This window comes from Tigriopus californicus, chromosome 3, assembly GCF_007210705.1.
Source record: "Tigriopus californicus strain San Diego chromosome 3, Tcal_SD_v2.1, whole genome shotgun sequence".
NCBI classification, from domain to species: domain Eukaryota; kingdom Metazoa; phylum Arthropoda; class Copepoda; order Harpacticoida; family Harpacticidae; genus Tigriopus; species Tigriopus californicus.
In genome coordinates this window covers 11,148,147-11,164,801 of record NC_081442.1, presented here as the reverse complement: position 1 = coordinate 11,164,801, position 16,655 = coordinate 11,148,147, and the positions used below count along the sequence as shown (strand labels likewise).

At 40.0% G+C, this 16,655-nt stretch overlaps 1 protein-coding gene across 1 annotated transcript; it reads left to right on the top strand.

Annotated features, from left to right (window-relative positions):
• On the top strand, positions 1 to 9,549 carry LOC131878426 (adhesion G protein-coupled receptor B3-like; the record flags this gene model as incomplete). The annotated part of the gene is given in 5 exon segments (XM_059224400.1): positions 1 to 27; positions 1,203 to 1,385; positions 4,980 to 5,147; positions 5,642 to 5,893; positions 9,009 to 9,549. Coding segments are annotated over 5 exon segments (848 nt in total), but the record flags the coding sequence as incomplete, so codon positions are not given.
• Between the last annotated feature and the right edge of the window lie 7,106 nt (positions 9,550 to 16,655).

The following is a 16,655-nucleotide window of genomic DNA, read 5'->3' as shown; positions in this document are numbered from 1 at the left end:
ATTCCAAGTGGATGCTTATAAGCCCTGGTGAGTTCATTGGAAACGGATTCATGTGATACAAGCCTCACTTGTCGGAACCTCCAATCAAGAAATGCCCGGAATTACTTACTTCAAAGGATTGGTGTTGATGTGTCAAGTGATGTTAGTCTTATGCTTTTTTAAGCCCATGGAACTGATTCCATCGTAGATTAGCCATTTAGTAAAATGCAAAGAAAGGAAACGTAAGCTGGATTCTTTGACGATCAGATTACTTTAAGACGACCGACACTGTGGTTGAGATGCGGGCGGACTTCCTTCCTGTAGCTAGCAATGGGAACGCCAATCGACCAAGATGAAATAAATATTAATCATATTTTATATAGCTTTCAATGGATGTAATATCTGATCCAACAACGAATTCGAGTTGGCGGATCTGCCTAGCCCTTGAATGTAAGGTTGATCAGGAATTTTAGTCAAGAATTTCTCCAAGTCTGACTTGAAAGATGCACCTGGATCAACAAGGCCTACGCATTCCCTACGAATATTAGAATATTAGCAAATTAAACAATGAAGGATCCCGAGAAAGAAGAGATGTGGACTTCATCGTTCGAACTATTCTGGATTTTCGAGGACTTGAAGGTGCTCTCAAAACGCACGTTAAGCCCCTACGGTCACTACAATTGACCCTAAATCCTGGGTTGGGACAAAGCTCATGAATGCTTTTGAAAACGTACAGTACCATCTCTAATTACTGTGCAACCAATGAAAAATGCACGACGTTCAAATCATACTCGACCATGGACCATACTTATAAAGAAAGTAATAGTACAATTTAATGTATTCAGCCACAGACTTCTGGAGATGTAGACAGCGAACGGAAGCAAAATATTATTATCTCCTAAACCGTTCACTTTATTCCAAATGAGCAAGCAATTCATACGACCACAAGATCTGGCTTAATTGATGAACTTGATCAAATTTGAGCCCAACATTATGCTAAATGAACTCAGGATATCAAGTATATGATTTTGCCAACTTTAATATCAAAAGTTAAATCAAAGATGTTGAGATTTTCACCAATGTCCTTGACCAAAATGATCCAGCCCTAAAGAAGCTCTTCTCTCTCCATGGGGTGCTCATTTAAGGCGCACTTTTGGTGCAAGGATAAAAAAGTTAAACTTATTCATGCTCAATCATTATTTGAACTTGCTTTTACATACCAGGGTCGTGGTCTGAGTGGTCGGAATGGAGCGTGTGCGTACCTGAAAGCGGCCCCTGCGGTCCCAGTTACCAAGGTCTCCGCAACCATACTCGAAACTGCTCCAATCCAACTCCCTTGAGCGCGCACCCGCCAGTTTGTCGCGGAATTTCACAAGAAACAACCACCTGCGTGGCATATTGTCCCAGTAAGTGGGTATAATCACATTTTGGTTTATGAACAGATACATTATCATAAAGTTTTCAAAGGAACTTGCGATGATTCACTTGGACACGTGGATGTGCCATTTTGCGTGACTCTATGACTTTTAGACATTTCATTTGGGGTTAAGTTTTTGACGCCTTATTTACTATTAACTAAAAATATTTCACCTCGGCAATCATTGCAACACCGAACAGTACCTGAATGTGCAACAAAATAGCGGTAGATTTAGATTCGACGCTAGTAAGATGAATCAAGATGTGAAGGTTATTAACTTTTAATCTGAGCTTAAATGGATTCAAACCAACGTTTTTGATACATAATTCTTGTGTGTACTTGTGCTGCATACACCTGCGTATATGTTGCAGTCGTGCTCTCTCTTTTTCTATTGCTCTCTTTACCTATGTCTCCCTCTTTATGAGATTCCTAATCTTGATCTTGAATGGGACGAAGGTGAAGATAAAATCCCCAATGCATAAAAGATTTATGGGTGTGTCATACGGGACGTAACAAATTCCTACTTTCACACATTTATTTCGGACGATGATCAAATTTTACTTCTCACCAGTGAGACGACCGACACGGTGGTTGAAAGTTGTCTCACCGAGTTTTGAGGGAAATACCCAATCTAGAATTTTTGAAATCTTTGCGAACTGCAGTGTGTCACGATATTGAGTTCCTTTATGAAATTTACACATCTTTAACAAAAGCTCTTTTGCGAAATACTTCGTTATTCTGGGCCTTTGCCTTATAAGCTGTTTAGACTCAATAGGTGAAATGACTTTCCTGGTTATAGGGACTGTTAAGTCGGAATAGATCATTTTTCACTCACGACACCTGTCAAGTTTCGTTTTGTTGTGGGAGGGCGACGAAACATAAACAAAACAAACATTGCTCACATGGGATGGAAAATCAAAACCATATTAATCTTCAAAGTGAATCCTTTCTAGAGAAGAATGAAACCTTGTTGAAAGCTAAGGATCTGAAAACTGTTTCTCAGTTTAAGTTCAAAACTTCGATTATCACCATGTTAGCCCCAGCAATCGTCATTGACGTAGGTGGGTTCTCGAAAATTTCTGGTCTTAATTTCCGTGCGGGAATGGCCAAAAACGGTGATAGTATTTTTCAAAACTTACTTAATGTGCAAGAAGTTCAAAGACCAAGGCGACTTTCGACCATCTCAGCCAAGATTCTTTGCACAATTAAGATTCGAGGAGCTCTTTACACCTTCACCTTTGACCTTGATTCCGACCAAAAAGTTGTGGACGCAAGATGTTCATGTGTGGCCGGTATTTGTGGACAGTGCAGCCTTATATTTTTTTGTCCATCATGAATGTCCAGAAGGAAAAACTGATCAAAGCCAAGTTTGGAAGCGTCCTTCAGATCTTCTTCAAGCAAAATATCCGAAGGGAGAATCAATCCAGCAGCTCTTGGGACGTCCAGAAGAACAAAAACTGGCTTTCTTGAAAGAGTCGTAGAATCTTGACAAAATGAAAATTATCGCCGAACAGCTCCATAAATTCGGATTAGAAAAGTCGTCCATTTTCAAGAGCCTTACAATTAAAAAGCTTGTTGTTCCGACTCAGGCTAAACTTGAATTACATCAGCGAATTGCGACCCTGTTTGAAAACCCGTTGATTGTTCCAGAGACTCACTTGGACAGATTCATGGGCATTGATTGACAATGACCAAGAGCTAGCCTTTTGCAATACTCATGTCGCTTGCGATCCTGTGAAGGCCTTCTACATTTGTCGTGATACTCTTGGTCAACCACACAATCCAAAATGGTTCTTGCAACTGAAGTTTTGAATATCAGCATCTCAATCATGATTGGTTGCTGTCCGGATTGTCACTTTTTTAATTTTGGACGAAATGCACTGAGCAAATCCTAGCATCTATAGAAACAAATAGACGTTTAGACTCATAAACTATTCCTTTTCTCTTACCTGGTCCCGGTGACCATTTACTGGAACAACGGTCATCTTGCTCACGTTTCACGGCCTGAATCCAAAACTGTCTTCTGGCTTTATTTGCAGGAAATCAATGAAACTTGATTCCTTGAGCTGAATGTTTTTTCATAAAATTTTGACATACAACGACACAACAAAAATGCCCTCCAACCATTCTCTTGTCTAATTTTAATTTTTCAATGGAAAAAATTTTCGGTTGTTGTTTCTTGATGCTTTCTTCGCGCCCTCCCACTGCCTGTGATTGTTTACATTTTGAACTGAGAAACAGTCTTCACAATCCTTAGTTTTCACGGGGGTTTAATTTTTCTCTTGAAAGGATTCATTTTGAAGATAAATATGGTTTTGTTTTCCATCCCATGTGAGCAATGTTTGTTTTGTTTATGTTTCGTCGCCCTCCCAAAACAAAACGAAACTTGACAGGTGTCGTGAGTGCAAAATGATCTATTCCGACTTAACAGTCCCTATTGGGAAGGTAATTGGCCTATGTAAGACGGATTGAAACTTTTCTTCATTTGAAAGGAAATCTGTAGGCCTAACAACCTTCCAGACTTATGTGCAATTGAAAACCTATCATTATTCCTCCACATGGAGCTAGTTACTTTTGACTTATGATTGCTTGGGAGGCTTTTAAGAAAAAGATGAGAAAGCTGCAACAAATTTTGGCTGAAATTTAGGAAGCGGAATAACAAGGTGTCATCTATTGCATCAAAAACTGTATTAAGCATAGTGTCACTACCTGAATAATGAATAGCCTCACCCATTTGACCTATATTGTGGGATTTATGACAGCTAAAAGAAGATGAACTCAATTTTGGGTTTGTTTTTTAACATCATTATTGTTTTATTCAGTAGGTGTACATCTAAAAGATCCAAAACATGGTATCAAAATTGTGTAGATGTTAGAGTTTAACCAATAGTATGCAATATTTTGTTTTTATTATTTTTGTTATTTTGAAAAAATGGTATCCACAAAATCATGTAACTGTGCATTTCATTGTAATATGTGTCCAAATCACTAAATGTGCTCCCAATTCCAATAAAACCTAATTTAGAAATTGTAGTATTTTATATGTTTTGAAGCAAATATGTTTTTAATGTGAGACAAAATTTATGTACGCAATAAAATCAAAGTTACTCCTTAAGATTTTGCAAGGTAGAAAACATGTCTAAATGTGTTTACATTTTCCATGAACCCTTATAAAACTTTGAAACCACCGTGACTTGAGAGAAGCCTGCCAAACACGTTATGAAAATACCGGCAATTGCTCCAAAGAGGCCATGAACAAGGTTTGCCTATTTCCCCACCAGATTCAATCAAAGTGTTTGCTCCACCTTCCGACCTTAGCTTGCAGTGGTAAAGATGACAGAGGCGGGTTCTACGGGCTATTATTTCTTCATTTATTTATAATTTTTCAATTGATCAATCTTATTTTTAGCTCCTCGCCGTTGACCGTGATTTTTGTCTCACAACAGGACGGATACTCATTTTGCTTCCAATTTGATAAAACAAAAGCCAAAACGCAATCATTTAAAAACTGATAAATAAAAACAAAAATACATTGTTTGCCAATTTGAGCAATACGTGCAATTGAGGTCTTAATACCCCTTAGTTCATGGTCATTGGAGTGATTGGACCGCGTGGTCAGACTGCTCTCGCTTTTGCGGTCCTGGAGAAATTAACCGAAATCGGACTTGCGATAATCCAGAGCCTCAGTTTGGAGGAGACCCATGTCCAAACCCCAGCTATGAAGAAAACACCTGCGATAAGACTTGTCGTGGTGAGTGAGACATAAACCGTGACCTCAAATTCTGCAGCCTTCTTTTCATAAGCTCCTTTCTATTTTGTCCCATGTCTAGCTGGATGTACGTAAGCTATTGAACTCGTTGCGTCCTCATTTAACTAGTTATTAACTAGACAAACTCGGTCTTGTTCGAGATTCACACAATAAGCAATAAAATCCTATACAACCTCTTGATGAAGGTAAGGCGATCGTACTTCCGCAATTTGACAGAAATCAGACAACTCTTTTATGATAATCTTTTTTATAAATCGGGGCTATGGTATGGTTGTTCAAGTTTAAGAGGGGGATTGTTTGGCAAATTTCCCACCCAACATCACGCAACTTCATCGAGAGGTTAGATTAGTGATTTTCTACTAACTGCAAACCAATCTCGAACAAGTCAGAGTTTGACATGTAAATAGATCAGACTCTTTGCGAACTTTGCTATATACTACTGATGGCTTGTCATATTTTTTTCTTTTGAATGTTAGCTTTTGGTTTGGGCGGCACTGGTGGTGATAATTGGGAATACTGTCCCAATTCCTTTCACGTGATTTATTTTGCCACTCTGGTTGAGGACAATGGGATCGATGGGATGCGACTCACATGCAATGATCCCAGTAACCAAATCCTAAGGAGTAAAGAACACTCCTCCAATGGCTATGGTGCTCCCACATCGACCTGTCCCCAAGGCTTCACTAAAGCCAGGGGTCGGGCCATTCCAGACAAAGGAGCGTTGGGAAGTAAGAAGGTCAAATCAGGCCTAGGTCGATTGAACTTAATTCAAAATGCCAGATTACGCTCCTACTAGTGATGGGATCAAATAAATTTTCAAAATCAGTATTACCCAAAAGCTAGGAAAGTTGAAGCACCAACAGCTTCCAACATAACGTAAAAGGTTAGGTTTGACCAAAAAAGTGGCCCTGTTTTGATTGAAGAAAAATCAGGAGTACCTATTGTGACTAACTGACGGGTTTCCGATATTCCGCTAGTGATGGCATATGTCAATAAAAGTGTAAATCGGTAGTAAAATTGTTTCAGATTAGAATGCCGAACTTAATGCCACTAGGGAAAAAATATACAAATTGCATTGTTGACGCTTACCAAATCCTTGGGGCAAAACTTTCCCCACTTGGCCTTGGTAAAACAGTGCAGTGGATGGTCTCCTGGGAATTGATCACAAACCAGTTTATTGTATTGTATAGCCAACCGAGGGGTCGGTCTTCCGACATCCATGGGCTAGAAATCTATGTCCAGGCCAAGTGATGAAAGTGTTGGCTCAAAGATTTGGTAAACGTCAACAGTGCAATCATCAAGTATAACCGGTAGACGCCGCAATGTTTTGGAGGCTCATCTCCAGATTGGCAGAAATGAGGCGTTTATCTGCTGTTGCAGCTTGTGACATCCTCAATGTCCTCGGTCTGTCACTTGGTTGCAATTGAAGGCCTTAGTGGACTTGAAAATAGTTAGAACTCAATTGCCGGTCCAACAGGTCACCTGGATGAGCCCAAGCACCTCTGTGGCTTATGACCCGCATAGAGAAAAGTGGGAATGGTTTTAAGATTAGCGCTATTGGCTGCTGATTCTTGGCTATTTCATAATAAAAAATAAAGTCTAACCAGTGTAGAGTCCGAGCTCCCTAAAGCCTGTGATGGAAAATTGAATGATGCTAAAAACTCTTATTAGGAATTGGCTATATTTTCTTGGAGCTTTGTAATTTGCCTTCTTATCAAGCAATAAGTAAAGGAAAAGGACAACCTCTGTTTTGGTAACAAGACACAAGAATATGAAGTTACAATACCTTGCGAGAAGATTTTGTCCCTTTGACACTGCACCTTAGACTGTTTGATATATCTAAGATCTGGCTTCTTATGCATCTGACTTCGTTCTCAGCATATTCGCACACACATAGAGCAATTCACCAGGTCAAACAGCTCCCTCTGTCTATTCTAATTGCGGACAAACAACCATGAACAGCTCAGAGTAAAATAAAGAATTCTGGCACTAATACTTTTACTTTGTTCATGAAAATCCAAGTGTTATGAAGATCTTATGAGAAATGGCAAAAGTGTTCAAGTGATATCAAGAATACAGTATAAACTCCTTGCTTGGTTCATATTTGGAAGCCATATGGATAAGTGTTAGGAATTCTAATCTTCCGCGCATTGAAACTTTTCCCAGAAGAATTAATGATATTAATTGTGTCACAATGCTTAAGCAACAAATTGTTCAGCGAAGCATAACTTGATAAAATATGGCATTTTACAACACATTCTGTTGTTTCTAAATTCAGGGCCTTAGTTTTCCCATACCTAGATGATGTAGAGGGCGCTATTTTCACCCAATGAAAATGACAATTGATAATAACAGAGTGTAATTATTACAGATTTTTTTTAAGATGGAGCTTTCAAATACGCTAGTTCTAAGATTTTATGTTTACTTGGTAATTCAGTTAACAAAATAAAATTGTGTTTGTGGCATGTCAAGAGTAGTTCATTTAGCAATCTTCTGTGCCTCTTTCTTATTTCGTTTGGGGTGTTTGACATTGTAAATGAGGGTCCCTATAAAGTTGCTTCCCTTGCACTCACATATTTAATGCCTACTAGACAAAAGCCCCGAGGTTTGTTAGTCATGATGTAATGAAAGCTGCCCTCATAGAAAACCAAGTAACCAGATTGCTTAAGCTCAACAAGAGCTGTACTGGATGAGCATGTTTTCAGGTCAACTGACGCTAGTTGGCAAGAGACAATGACGTTTATTGAAATCTCACTTTATGCAGGTTGAATTATGCACATGAAACGTTTGTTATTCTTGTTTCTTTATTTTAATTTCTGTTGAATCTTACAAATATACGCGTAGAAAAGCCGTAGAACAATAAACCTTGCTTTGTGGGGGCACAACACACGGAATATGTCAAAAAAATATTTGGACATTAGCAGAGCAAATCACATATTCTTTTGATTGCCATTGTTTTGCAACGCATCTCGTAAGTGCAGCAAAATGTATCCCAAATTGCAACGCAATGATGAGGCATTCAGAATTTCGTTTCAATCTCCCAACAATCTGCTTGAATTTGGGCGACATGATTGCACCTTTACGTAATCAAGTTAATCCCGACACATCTGGAGGTCAGCTTGAACTGAGGCTTGTTCCTTGCCTTTCAGTTAAGTGTTTCCACCACATGGATGAAAACTTTAACTTGAGCCCCATTTTAACCCCTTCATAATTTCTTTCTTAAAAATGTGGTCAGACAGCTTGCTCAAACCCGTTTTATGAAACGTGCTAGAGCAGAGTAATTGCTTGACAAGGAGTCGTATTAGGAGTTTTTACTCAGAATTTGGACGAGCCGTCAACGATTCAAATTTGTACCATAGTTGCCCAAAATATGCGATCGCAGCGCCCTTCGTCGATCTGTATGTATAAATGAAGTTATTGATGGTTGCCCTTCAAGAAAAAACACGTGATGCAAGAGAACGCTTATAAAAAGCTTATAAAAATTAAAGGAAACGGTGAGGCCAAAGTATTTGAGGCTTAGATGGGCATTATTTTTAATGTTGTTTTACGACCCTGAGGTATTCAACATCAAACAGCGAAATTGTGATTGAATTTGGTATCATTTGATGTTTGACTAAGGTATGTGGTGGACAGAAACAACGGCAGTTAAACAAAATGCAAGTCCTTTTACAGGGATAAGAACCAGGATTCCCTAGAAGAACCAAAAAACGCCTGAAGGCATGGCTCCAACCTTTTCTTCATAAACATTGCAATAGGATTCTTCTGTTTTGCTCAATATAACCTCGTTAAAAAGAGGAAAAATGTAATACGCACACTATATTAGTTATGTGCCAATCTTTCTAGATGATTATGGTCTGGTGTGTGCAGAGTTGTTTTGCGCTGAAACGAACACCTGGTTGAGATCCGATTGTGAGGAAAATCAAGGTGGTACGTGGCATGAGAAGTCCTGTGGTACCAATCAAGTGATTTGTGGACTCCAGACAAATTATTATACTCATTGGTCCGATCACGTGGGTCTTTGGCATTACTCAGTGGAGTGCTGCAACTTGCCAGATCAGTAACAAATTTATTAGAAGACAAAACCAATTCAACTCTGACCAAAGAATTCGAGAAAAATTCTAGAAATTTATGTTTGTGTAAATTACTGTGGATGTAAGGAATGAGGGAGGATGTAAAAGGTCTTCACATAGTTTTTTTTTTCGCAAAATGTGGTGCCCTCGGACAAAAAGTACTTTTGGACACCTTGCAGAAATTTCATTCCTGCCTCCATTTTGGGCTCGAAACGTTGTCCTTGTCGAACCCTCTGCATGTCCCATGCATTCGTGAACACTTTGTAATACCATAAAAATATGAAAATAGATACATGCAAAATATGACAACAGAACATTGCTTTTTTTGCTGTTAAGAAGTCAGAAGGCAGCTCTCTCGCTCGGCCTGCCATGTGATTTATGGATGTTCCAATTGAGGAATATTCCCGCTTCGTTGTCACAGCCAACAGTAATTATTACCTCACCCTCGAGAATGACCGCAGGTTCGCCCATTTAGGTGTTAAAGGGGCAACTCGTGCTGCAATTTGACTACCGCAAAGAAGCTTGAACTCAGCTAGCCTGGGATCGAACCAGGATTCGCAAATTGGAAAGCGGATGCTCTATCAAAACAGTACTCTACAAAGCCTTGCTAATGGCAACAGAACATTTTTTGATAACAAAACTTTAGTCGCTCTCTTCTTGTCAAGCATTTTTCAAAACTTCCGTCCTCTCGAAATTTGCAATGTCCATAAACGACAGAGATGCAAAAAGGCAGGGAAAGGGTCACCCAGAATGGTATCCCAAACTTAGAGAGTTTGGCCCTCTCAAATTCCAAGAGAAGGGCTGTTCCAAGCAGGGGTGTAGCTTTTTCCACCCATTTATGTGCATGAGATCTTTGAGGCACAAGGTATGCCTCAATTTCAAATGCACAAAGGCCCATCTCAGGGGCATTAGGAGGAAGAGACAGCAGTTGTCTCCACCTCATTGTCAAGTCTCTCAACAGACTTACCCCATCCCTTTCCTCTCTCCTTCCCTATTTCCCTCCCCTTGTTCCCCTCCCTCTCCTACAACCTCACCCTCAATTCCTTTAACCTCTCTTCTGCCCAAACTTTGTAGCCCTAAGCCCCCCTCTGGTCGCCATGAGCCCCACGCATCTTCTAGATCGTATGCTCAGGTGGCGGCCAGAGTTCCTCCTCCCTCTTCTCCTCCCCTTTTACCCTCTCCCAATTACCCTTGTGCAATTTATCCCAACATGTTGGTGTAGCCACTAGAGAGATTAGCGTTCTCGACTTGTTTTTTTCCAATGACCCTGACCTGATCCAGTATGTCCATGTGATACCTAGTAATCTGTCAGATCATCATGTTCTCGAGATAGGGTCGACCATTACTCAAAAGCCGGCGTGCTCTAGAGTAAGACCGGTCAAAAAGGTCGGTCTGGCTAAGTTCAAGGACGTCTGTTCCACTACAGCAATCTCTGAATGTGTTCCACAGGGCGGAGGTAGTCTAAAATTCCGAAGTATAGGAAGATTTTGTTCAAAAAGAGTTGCAAACTAGCAAAAAGACTCTAGAGCAATTTGAATCCAGTAGTTGCGGATAGCCTTCAAAGAAAGTTGGAGTTGATCCAAGTCAGAATTAAGGCCTCCATTGAGACAGATCAGTTGAAAAAGGGAGGTAGAGTACTTCAAGAGATGAGGTCGAATCCGAAGGCTCTTATGCAAACTCTAAGAGAAAGATGAAACACCCTGTTGAGCCTTTCGAGGTGAATGGGGAAGCCATAGAGAATGTAGAGTCGATGGTCAACATACTTGGAGATCAGTTCTCTAATGTGTTTTCAACCCCGCTGAGTTTAGAAGCAACACCTCTTTGCTCTGAAGAGGAGTCTGTTGAGGTTGGCAAGGCTTGTCAAGTTGAGCGTTTAGATGACCTTGTAGTTACAGATCAAGATGCCTTAGAGGCCATCAGGGACCTGTGACCCTCGACCTCTCCTGGCCCACATGGGGTGACATCTCAGTTTCTGATGAGATGCTCACAGGTTCTTGCTCCTGTTTTCTCGTACTTGATGCGTTGCATCTTGGACCAGGGCAAGTTCTCCTCCTCTCTGAAGCTAGCTCCTGTTGTTCCAATTTTCAAAGGGGGAGATAAGCCGCTCCCCAGTAACCATAGGCCGATTTCTCTCACTTCCAATATTGCCAAGGTGTTTGAGAAGATCATGAAGTTCAAACTTGTTGAATTTCTTGATATACATGAAGTCCTTCCTCCTAGCCAGCATGGGTTCCGAGCACATTTTAGCACGGTTACCCAACTGATTGAGCATATAGAGCAGGTTATTGAGGGATTGGAGATCCATGAATCAGTCGATGTAGTTTATCTCGACTTTGCCAAGGCCTTTGACAAGGTAGATCATGGCCTTTTAGTTAACAGGCTCCATGAGATTGGGATCCAAGGCAAGGTTCTCAATTGGCTAAGAAGTTTCATTTATGGTGGGAACCAATTGGTTACGGTTGAAGGGTCCCTTAGAGACATATATTTTGTCAAGTCAGGTTTTCCTCAGGGCTCCATTTTGGGTCCTCTCCTTTTCATCATCTTCATTGCTCTGTATACGAACTACAGCATCGTCATGAGAGAACATAACCCTGATCCCAAAGAGGGACTCTATGCTCCAACATGTTGCGACAGACTTGGAACACGCACCTTAAGCTTTGCCTCTTCCCTGTTCCCGTTGTGTATATAAAGCTGTTTCTCATGAATAAAAGGCAGTCTATGACTTACCATCTGGACCGACACTTGTTTCATTTTTCTAGGTGATACTAAGTCTCGTATCTTGATCTCGTTAGACTTGATTCGAGCGTTACAGCTCCGCTTCAGAAGGTTGTTAGTAGTAATGTCAGTATCTCTTCCTATGGTGAAGATACAAAATTGGTAGTTGGTAGGAATGGTCAGGATTCCGGTTGTCTGGCAAAGGTCCCACACCGAATTTACTCTTGGGTTGCTGCGAGTAACATGGCACTGAGTGGAATGAAATTCCGCTCAATGGCTTTGGGGTCAACTCCTTTGAATACTCCACACGTAGATAATGGAGGTAAAGATATGGAACAAGTCTCATTTGTGAAAGATTTAGGTGTAGTCCTCCAAAATAATAGAAAGTTCGATGAGCATCTCTAGTTGAAAGTTGGTAAAGCTTTTCAAATATGTGGTTGGATATATCGCACGTTTAAGTCCAGAGATAGCATCATGATACTAGCTCTGTACAAGTCAACTGTCCAGCCGCATCTGGAATATGCTTCACCCAATTGGGCTCCAATGAGTTCATCAGGTTTGCAGAAGCTCGAACAAGTCCAAAGATGTTTTACTAGGAACATTGAGGATATGAGAGAGCTCTCGTATTGGGAGAGACTAAACAAGTTGGGGCTGTACAGTGTTCAGAGAAGGTACGAAAGGTATCTGATATTGTACGTTTTCAAAAGCATTCACGAGCTTTGTCCCAACCCAGGATTTAGGGTCAATTGTGGAGACCGTAGAGGCTGAACGTGCGTTTTGAGAGCGCCTTCAAGCCCTCGAGAATCCAGTCTTTGTCGGGCTCGTTCATTGTTCAATTTGCTGCCTTCAAATATTCGTAGGGCGTATGTAGGCGTTGATCCTGTAGCAGGATTTAAGTTTTTGACTACAATTCCCGATTAACCCTATATTCAAGGGTTAGCCCAATCAGCCAACTCTAATTTGTTGTTCGATCAAATAATATATATGAATAAAAGTTGAGTAAAATGAAAAAAATTCTCGTCTTGAATTGCTGGGATTCCAATCCCAGAAGCGGTAAGGAAGACTGCAAAAAAACGTTTAGATGTATCGTTGTAATATTCAAAGTCATGCCCGACTAGTGTAGCTCCACACTCCAAGAAAAAAAATTGGCAATTTCAGATTCTGAATACATAAGGGCGCCTTTACACTAGGATGGAAAACCGAGATTGAATCCAGTTTGAAGTTTGAAGTAGGTCTAGTACTGGGGCGAGTTTTTAATGTACGAGTCTTTTTGTTTGTCTTGAGTATAGTGAAAGGCTGGAGTCCTCTACTGGACTTGAGTCGTTTGCCGAACTCGCCCCAGCACTAGCCCCACTTGAATCTTCAAACCGGATTCAATCTCGGTTTTCCTTCCTAGTGTAAAGCCGCCTTAAGTTAGAATTGCCAACGTTGATTGTTCTTAACTTTTGAAGAAATGTTTACGAAAATTAGAGAATATCATTTATTTTTTATTCCATCAAAGAAGTACATCATTGGTCTTGACAATCACTTAAAGTATAGCTATTCTTCGATCTACCGCAAAACACAACTTTCAAGATGTAATAACTAAGTATCTGCAAAAAAGATATTTATAAAACTTTATGTCAGTGCTTAATTAAGAGCACTGAAAATGTTGTTAGGCACAGTTGTGGACCATGATACTTTACAATGTATCATTAGTGATTTTATATAGTAAACTAAGCTATTTACCAAGATGCTTATTCATCCAAAATTGTTCCTCAAAAAAAGAACTAGAAGTCTTGACATTTGAGCAAACTCGTTGAGTGGTGCCAGACATAACTATCCTATTTTATTCTTTTGATAATGTATTCATACTTTCTATTACAAGCCTAAGGACGACACGTCGGCTGAGTCAGCAAAATCTGAACACCCAATAGAATTTTAATTTCCCGCTTTCAAAGATCGTTAAAGACCTACAGTTTCTTATTTTGGAAAGAGGATAAACTCGCTCAACGATGACATTTGGTGATCTCTTTGATAAAGTCGCACATGGAGTCTGAATTAGCAAAGAAGCGTCAAATTTCCGATTTGCTCCTCGCCTGAAGAGAGCGTCTGGGTCAGAAGAAGATCTTCACAATGAAACTATTGTTCTTCAAGACATTGAGGACTTTTTTTTGCACCTGATTAGCCTCTTCTCCTTCGTGGCTGTGGTCGGCAACTGCCTGACAGTTCTGAGATAGCTTTTCAGGCCCAAGTACTGTCCCATGTATAAACTATAGTTCTTGTGACGTTGGTGGCCTTGAATATAGCTGAAATAGAGACTCCAGCGTGGACCAAATTGGAAACTTGATGCCTCTTTGCCAATTCAGACCAATTTTATCAAAAAGATCACCAAATGTTATCGTTGAGCTGGTATATCTTCTTTCAAATAAGAGAATGCGTAGGTCTCTAGCTGTCCTAGAAAGCGGGAAATTAGGATTCTACTGAGTGTTCAGATTTTGCTCACGCACCCTGTATCTTAGCAGTTTCATAATAAACCCCAAACAATCATTAGCAGAGAGGGAGTTTACTTTAGAAACCCTTTTTTGAAAGCAAGGTATCAAAAACATTCTAGTTTCCCAAGTCCAATCCCAGTGGTCGTAAATACCAATTTGTGCGTTGCATGTCTTTGTCTATAATTCGCCTTTTTAATCCAAAAACAATTCTAATCGATCAATGATGAAATCATCAAAAATAAGTAGTTGTAATCGATCCATCATTCACAAGAAGACAGACCCTCAGACAAGTTTCCTACGCAGAATGTAACAATTTCAGATTTTGAAACATTAGACATGTGGGTATTGACAGTAAAACCATATTAAATTTGTTTCTCCCGGCATTTGTCATAAAATGGGTGCAATTTCTAATCATTGAGCAACATGAATATTTCTCAAATTCGAGGCAATATGGGGATTATTTTTCGTGGGGCATTCGTATTAGTAGACATTTTGTTAGCATCAAATGCCAAAAAGTGGTCTATTCCATTGTTTCAATTTTGAAACCTCGTTCCATTTTTGTGAAACAACAGCATACATCGGATGACAATTTCATTTTGGTAAATCATCATTTGGTCCCATGAGGTCGAGTTTACCGCTCTGAAACATCCCTGAACGTAAGGTTGGTGTCAGGTAACGATTGCAAAAATAGATCAAAATCGTCTTAAAACTTAACAAAGGTTCATCTAGATCGTAGAATTGTCGGAGAGCTACTGGCAAGAGGTTAAACAAGACAGGGCCTCTGCTCAAGACAAAACCGGCTTTATGATTTTTCAAGACCTTGTTGTCCATCGAATTCGCTCAATGTCGAATAGTACATATTTGTTTACACATTTGTATATGTTCCATTTTGTATTGGACTGTCATAAAGGTCAAAAAATTCTTAATATCCTTAGTTACAAGCAACATGGCTTTAAGGAACCTTATCTTGTTAGGAATTAAAACCGAAATACATTCGATTCAACAACAGCTAATGCCGCTTCTATCGCTCAATGTGTGTAAAACTCCTGGGTTGTGGCAAAAGCCATGGAGGCATTTAAATATATAGATAATCATATATCGCTCGTATCCTCCTTGAACATTGTATAGTTCTAGGGATTTGAGCCGATCCCAAATACTTAAAATGGCTCATGCCTGCAATTTTTCAATCTTACGTAGACCATCGTAAAATTTACTAACAATAACCATGGGTACATGAATGAAAGCCTATTTCCTGTACCGGGATTTGAACCCAATATATATCCAGGGATTGTTTGAGAATCCTAATCTGGACGCTTGATCAACTTGGCGTGGGGTGATAAGTTTGAGGGAGGTGGAAACGACAGGAATAAGGGAATCAGAGGAAATAAGACAACAAAGGGCAACAAGCGAGTGAAGGGAAAGGTTTGTTTGTTTATTCATTTAGGCCACTCTGACACAATACTGAGACACAAATGATTGATCATAGTAATAGGAGTATTTCGGAGTATTGCCCTGAATAAAAATAAATAAATATAAGGGAGTAAAAGGAGAGAACATAAAAAGTAAAAGAAACAACGAAGACAGGGGAAAGGCAAGGAACATAAAATGCCTAATAGACTTAGATTGTGGTTTGATTGTAAGAGCAAGGACTATTCGTAGGTGGTCATGTAGGGGGAATTGAGTGGCCATTGCTTTTTTGCCATGGCCACTCAGGTTCTGAGAGGTAATTGTGGCCCATGAAGTGCTTGCTTGGCCTGGTTCCCCCAGTAACCAGGACTTAGATCAAACTCGATGGCACGTTTGTAGCTGAAAGCCAAGGAAGAGAAAAGAAATCCCAAAGTAGTCAATCGATCAATTAAATGATTAATTAGGCCCAATGTCGGCGTGAATCAGTACCTGAAATGCGCACCAATCACTTCGGACGATGATCTAACCGAATTGCTGCCCATAGAAAATAGCCAACCAAGCTGCTTCCAAGATCATTAAAGAATGACTCATTTTCCTTAACCTTGTGTCATTGTATACGTTTCACAATGACCAATGTTTAATTGGTGTTTTGAATGATAACCGTAATACGGGCCCTCCCTCATACTTGTTAGGGGAGGACCAGCTAAAATCTAACTGAGCTGCACTGAGAATGACGCAATGTACATACGACGAGAATTAAGTGCCACGTGTGACGTCACGTTAACTTTAGAAGACATGCCTCTTGCGCAATCGACCAAAAAGAT